Source organism: Eurypyga helias, unplaced genomic scaffold (genome assembly GCF_000690775.1).
Source record: "Eurypyga helias isolate BGI_N326 unplaced genomic scaffold, ASM69077v1 scaffold258, whole genome shotgun sequence".
NCBI lineage: Eukaryota > Metazoa > Chordata > Aves > Eurypygiformes > Eurypygidae > Eurypyga > Eurypyga helias.
The window spans coordinates 1-6,895 of NW_010267352.1; the positions used below are offsets into that span (position 1 = coordinate 1).

The 6,895-nt window shown below is 35.6% G+C and overlaps 2 protein-coding genes across 2 annotated transcripts in view; both read right to left on the reverse strand.

Moving 5' to 3' along the window:
• Window positions 1-2,137: 2,137 nt before the first annotated feature.
• LOC104513870 (E3 ubiquitin-protein ligase MYCBP2-like) lies at window positions 2,138-6,273 on the reverse strand (the record flags this gene model as incomplete). Its single annotated transcript, XM_010157367.1, has 5 exons — window positions 6,215-6,273; window positions 5,965-6,132; window positions 4,110-4,267; window positions 3,493-3,692; window positions 2,138-2,287 (listed from the first exon to the last, which is right to left on the reverse strand). Coding segments are annotated over exons 1-5 (735 nt in total), but the record flags the coding sequence as incomplete, so codon positions are not given.
• The window catches only part of LOC104513871 (E3 ubiquitin-protein ligase MYCBP2-like), a gene marked incomplete at its 5' end in the record, with an annotated part of 44,090 nt that continues 43,262 nt past the window's right edge, over window positions 6,068-6,895 (reverse strand). Inside the window, 2 exons of the mRNA XM_010157369.1 lie at window positions 6,068-6,132; window positions 6,770-6,895. The exon at window positions 6,770-6,895 is cut by the window's right edge and continues 127 nt beyond it. Coding sequence (XP_010155671.1) covers window positions 6,774-6,895 — 122 coding nt within the window. The remainder of the gene's footprint in view (window positions 6,133-6,769) is intronic.

Consider the following 6,895-nt stretch of genomic DNA (forward strand, 5'->3'; position numbering starts at 1 on the left):
TTAATTACAATTAATTTTAATATGAATTAATTTTAGGCACATGCTTACCTAGACAAGAAACATCAAAGCAGACGTTTCTCTCTATTTTACTGGAGGGTGTAATGTGGTAAAGTGTACTCAGGGTATGAAGTGGGAAGCATGAGACTGAACTCTACACTGAATAGAATCAGTCACTCAGAAGTAGTTCAAAGCTTAGGTAGTCCCTTCCCCACAAGGATTCTATATACACAGACAGCATCCTGCTCCCGTCTCCTCTGCAACTTAGCTATTCTTGCATTCTGTTTTAGTTTAGCAAGGACATTAGCCTTCAACCTACATCTTATGTCTTAAACCATTCCTGGTTCTAGATCCCCATCCCTTATTTTTACAGTGTTCATCAGTAGGATTTCTCACCCTCTCTCAGTATATTAAAAAAAATATGTAAAAAGATTTCACCTAAGGAAATGAATCCCCATTGTGGAAAAGTATCAAACTGCCTTGGATTTATTACACTGTCCAGAGAAGCTGCGGATGCCCCATCCCTGGAAGTGTTCAAGGCCAGGCTGGATGAGGCTTTGAGCAACCTGGTCTAGTGGAAGGTGTCCCTGCCCATGGCAGGGGGGTTGGAACTAGATGGTCTTTAAGGTCCCTTCCAACCCAAACCATTCTGTGATTCAAATCACACTGCGTACGTGTATTTACACAGGTACTTCCATCAGACCATCAGACTGCTGAAGGAAGATGTGATTTAAATACACATCACCTGAGTGATATTTAACAATTCACTGAAAGCTGCTGCCAGTTTCTTGTATGCCATAAAATTATTCATCCTAGCCCAGTGGCTAAGGGGAATCTTAAGTCCTCCCTTCATTATATCAAAAGAGAAGCAGCATTCCCACCAGAGCAGAAGTTGTGTATTTTAACATACCTTGCTAAGATCCTTTCTCTTTCAGTCAGTAATTACCCAAACTACAGCTAAGACAATATTTATTCTTTTACAGAGCAAAGGCTATTACTTTGGAGGCTGACTGGCAGAAGGACCAGCGGGAACACATTTCCCTCACCCTAGCAGTGCTTCTGATGTAGCAGTTGAAATTATTACAAGGCAGAAAATTGCTGGAGCCAAACACATAACCAATATTCAGAATATAATACACAGAGCCACTGCAAATCAGCTTTAATATATACATACAAGAATTTGGCACAGTTGAAAGTAAACAGAATTATAAATCTGCATGTTGATACAGTAACATGGAAAGGTTGATATCCCACATAAAACTTAGGACAAAATTACAGTTGCTTTGTACGCAACTGTAGCAATGTACCAGGGCTGACATGCTGAAAAGACCCATTTCAGAAACGTCTCATTTCAAAGATGGATCAGATGTGAGGGGATAAAAGTTGTCCTGATCTACTAACAGCACTACCATGATTTCTTGATCTATTCCGTGTAGACATGACGTTTTCCATCAGAGCTAAATCTAGAAGACTTTGTATGAAGAAAACTTTTGGAAGAGTGAGATGTTAGACTATACCGATTCAGATGCTACATTTTCACTAAGTCATTTTTCTTAAATCACTAAATTGACTATATGTAGTGTATATATTACTAATATATGTAATTATTTACATATAAATAATTATGTGAATTAACTACAGATTTTCAAAATTGACTATAGTCTTTTCTTAAAGCACCAAAAGAGACAGCAGAGGAAACAACAAAGCCCCTCTGAAAAATATTTTCTCTTCCCTCTCTTCTCTTTGGGAGGCAAAGGAAGAGTGAAATAGAAACAGTAATTTTTTTAGTTACTGGATTAGCAATGTGCTTCTGCTTTTTTTCTTCTTTTCTGTGAATACTCACAAAAATAATGCAGCAAAATACTGTAATTCATCAGCATAAAAAATCTGGTTATTTTAGAAGAAAAATTAACTTATCCATGACTACCAAAAAAAATTCAGCCACAATTTAAGACTGAGAATTTTCATTCCATAATTAAGGTTTTATTGCACAGAGAGAAGATTTTCTCTGCTTGATGTTTTGGGTGGGGTTTTTTTTAATTGTTTTGTTTTGGTTTACACATAATAAAAATATTTCTGAATTGACTACAAAATCAACAGAGATACCATAGTTACAAATGGATTACTGAACCTCACTTACTTGCTCTGCATTTTCTTTATTAGATTTATTTTCTTCATCCTCCTCTTCTTCAGGCTCTACAGGCGCGGGAGTCAGGGAAGCCACAAAATGCCATAAAATATCATGAAGAGAAGTTGTTTGAATGACATTACAAAGAAGCCAGTTGAAAGCCTAAAATGAAATAAACGCAAGGAATTATCAAATTGGTTAAGCAAGCCTGAAATAAAACCACTTCTTAAACCATTTAGTTAAGGAGGTGAACTGCTGCTTTTGGACAGGCAAGTAATAATGCAGAGGTCTTCAAGGAAGACACACTGCTCTCTAGCCAATTTATTAAAATGACAACTGTATTGCAGGGGGACACAGCAAAGAAATTCACAAACATAATAATTTTTTTTTTAAAAAACCTTTGAAGTGAAAAATAATGTTCTTACATATTTCTAGAGATTAATACAGGATGAGGTAGCAACACTCCTTAGTATTCAAACTGGTTAACAAAGCAGATCCGTTTTAATTTAGAATTCTGTAGGTAGGTTGAGATTTGGTTTGGTCTTTGCCATTGACTGAATTAATCCAAATATTTCAGCCACTTCAAAAAAAACCCCAAAAATCTCAACATAGCGAGGAAAAAAAAGGTTTTGAAAAATTGTAACACTCTTATATTCTTCCAAAAAGCTGCCATACTTCTGCAAGTTCAAGTTTGGAAATTTTGATGGACGGTGCTTAACAGCAGAGGTATGGTTTTTGCTTAATCTCAGAAAATCCATCTGCATTTTCACACATTACAAATACTTGCATATGCTGTATATAAATTCTGAAGAAACTTTACTAAACTTAGCTGAAATAAAAAAAAATGGCCTCAATGAGGATGCATCTTGTAGCTTTTATTGGAGCAATTAATCTTTAAAGGATCTTTTGGTTGATCACTCACTATCTACCTAACATTCACCCATCTCAGAAGGAAGTTGTGAAATATCTAGGTATTACCAGCACCGAAACGATTAAAAAAAAAAAGAACACCCAGTCTAAGATTTGAAAAAGGAATGGTAAGTAAGACCAGGAAAATGCTGAGCATTTGAGAAAACTGTATTTGTGTAACTGATTTTTGCAGCCTTAATAATCCTCATTTTCAGAGATTTTCTACACAACAGATATGCTGCTGAGGAAGGTTTACAGGCAATACTTTTGTATTCATAGCATTTAGAGTTAATAATATGAAAGAACTTTTAAAATAGGTTAAAATAAAACTGGACATCACAATTAAAAAAAAAAGATACATATAAATAAATTTAGGAAAAATATTATTCCAGAAAAATGGAGACAGAATTTGCAAATGTCTTATTTTAATCGTACAAGATCCATTAGTACACTGATACCTCCATGGCAAAGACTCGGCAAGCAGATTTCCGTAAGGCTTGTTTCATTGCTATTTCAAGTCCTTCCAGATCATGATGCTGGATTACAAATGCCAACACTGGCCACTGGAAATTTCTCTCTCCCTTGGAAAGAGAGCTGTGGGCGGAGATTAACCGAGAAAGTTCAGGAGATGGATGTCTCAGGAGTGAGGACCCCACTTCTATTCAAAAGCATAAGAAAAATGTGTGCATTAGATTCTTTGGGCATTTTGATTTTATAGCCATAGAAAGAATGAAAAGCAGTAGAGCAACTTTAGAATTATTATTTTTGTTCATTTTTTTCTATGGGAAAAACACATTAAAAAAAAGTGGAAAAATGATGTTTCAAATGAGAGAGAAAATACATCAAGCACAAAATATACACCACAAATTTCGGAACCACAGTAATTCCTGAGCTGTTCTTAGGCTAATCTAGTGTGGATTAACAAACAGCTAATGTTCATTAATAAACAGAAATAAAAGCCATTCCATGTATTTATAAAAACAATTATATTTGTCTAGAGTTTCCAAGAAGAACTGCAAATCCAACACCATATCCTTGAGTATCTTTTCACTGTTTCTGCTGTCTGTGCTCTTACCCGCATCCCCACTGTTGACTCGTCTCCTAGGGATTGCCTTTACACGCGCTGGCAAAATCGAGTGCTGTTTGTCATATTCTGATGCAACAACCGAGTATGATCTTTGAAAGACTGTACGCTTCGCAAGATCCGTATCTGTTATTGGACTGGTTTCCAAACTACAAAGAAATCAGTGAAGTTACAGACCCATTAACGAATATATAGAGTACACTTGAATCATACATCAATATTGAATAGAGACACATGCATTTCATAATGACAATGCTATTACTGCACAAAAGTTTGTCTTATGTACCCAATAACTGTTTAAATGCTGGAAAAGAAGGAACACTGATTAGAATTACACATAGTGAAAAAGCATGCAAGTGCTTTATAAACAAATGTAATGATGTACATGGTAAGTTCCAACAATTTATGTATTTTTTAGAGAGGATACAAACATTCAGATCATGCCTGAATTGAAGTTGCAGACCAAATTTGCCCTGAGAATGCACATGAAAACATCTATGGAGTGAGTTTTTAATATGCAAGCCAACTCAAATTCAGAACTTTATGTGAAGTACAAGTTTCTAACATCATTAGCCTTAAAGCCAATTTTCAACTGTTACGGCTACGCTTCTGACATGTTTTACTCCTTACCTTCAGTGGACTTCTTAGAGTCGGAAGAAGAACTCCCAGTTTATGCTGTCCCTATAGGCCTCAGGAGACCATGGTGTCCACAGTTTTAATAAAGGAATATACCAATACGATGCACTCTTAAGGAGTTTTGTTAGAAAAGTTTTATTTCTGAAAAGACTACATTGCAGATCGTAGTATTCCAATAAACTGTTTTTGCAGTCAGTATAAAATATAACAGATTGAAATAAAAACAGATTAAAAGCAAGTTTTCTCTTCACTACATCCTCCTTATGAGGAATCACCGTTTAACATCTGAAAACACCAACTTGATTCTGGGCTACTATTAAGTAACAGTGAGAGCCTTTTTTTTCCCCTGGCAAATCAAAAAAATTCTGTAATTGCATGAATTAGATCATAATAAACGTAATGAGGTAAGAAACGGCTTAACCTGCCAGAAACCATCTAGCACTCTTGTTCCTAGATAGCATTAAATTGTCATTTCTTCAGTGACATTTTAACTTCCCACAGAAAGAAGCAGCAACATTTGCTTTGAAAAATATAAAGTACTAGAATTCCCTCCTGTTCAAACTTCCCTTCAGCATGAAATCCTCAAAAGATGAGAACAGCTACTTCCTTTCAAAAAGGCCATTCATCTGCATTACAGTCTGTTGTGTTAAAAAACAGAAACACAGGGGAAAAAAACTGCTACATTTTCAAGGAGTTTGCAACAGTTTTGGTCTTTGGATTGTTGCTCTTTAGATATTTTTTACAGTTCTGTAGTTCCGTAGATTCCTGAAAAGTTGTATTTGTCTCTATGGGGAAATAAGTAGGCCTGGAGTAAGGACTGTGGATAAATTTCCCTGAGGTATGCTAAGAGTCCTTATCAATTTCCAAACAAGCTGTTTTTTTCCATATTTAGGTTGTAAACCCAAGACCTTTCTAGAGAAGAGCAACTGTTTTGCATAACAGTCACAAGTATCAAATCCAATCTGCAAACTTGCATTGCTACTAGTTGAAGAAATGCCTGGTATGGTATGAGTCACTGAAGACATTTCTATAACTATGGCTTCATCATGTTTTTGGCTTTTTTGCTGCCATTTCAGAGACTGACCTGAGCTGATCTGATACTTTTCCTACTTAACTACAGTATTGTTATTTTTGGCTTTTTTTTTTTTTAATTGGTGTTATGCTAATGATTTAACATTTCTTTGTAGTACCTAGAATTACAAGAAAGTACCTTGGGGGCATAGATTTCATGTTACTCTCCGGCTCTTCAAAGACATTAGGGCATGCATCAGGAGTAACTGAGATGTACGGTGCAGGTACTGAGGTTGAGCGCAGGTACCTCATCTCATCCTGGAACAGGTTGTCATCCTGGTACCCAACAAAGTTTTCATGATGATGCCTACATCCAATTAGAGTTTTAAATAAGGATTAGGAGCTTGTAATCCTTGAAACACACATGCAAACATTCATTTATTCCTCACCTAACGTATTTAAGCTGGTTACAAGCTGGTACAAGCGTTAGTGGAAAATACAATGGCATTTTCAACCAACAAGTAGTGGGGATCACCCTTTGGATTCTTTCTGTATTTTCACTAGGTATTTCCATTAAGTATTATAAGCCCAAATATCTACACATCATCAACGTGAGACACTAGTGTGAGATCTACTTAGAAATACCAAGTAAGCACAAGTTTTCTGGTTTCTTTCTTACTATTTTTAACTGTGAAGAGAGAAAAGTAGCACGTCTGCTACTAACACACAAAGTTAACTCTTCAGGAAGTTCTAAATTCTTTGGACAGAAACTAAACTGCTGTTAAAAAAAGTATTTATCCAAAAGCTACTCAGGATATATCTGACCGTTGGAGCAAACACAATCTAAGAAATTTGAGAGAGTCATGAAAGAAGAACAAATATCATAAAGAATTAGGAAAATATGTATTTTTCTATGTAAGTTTTAGTTTATTTATACACATTTTAATCCAAAACTACAAATACATGAATATTAAAATAAATAGTCATATACATCCTTTAATTACCTTGCTAAAGTCTGTAGGTAGAGACATGGCATTTTAATGGGAAAATCTTCAGAAATTCCTTCTTTGACACTGGGAAGGTGAGACTGGAATGTTTTTGCAGGGTGATAGCAGAGGATACTCGGTTCA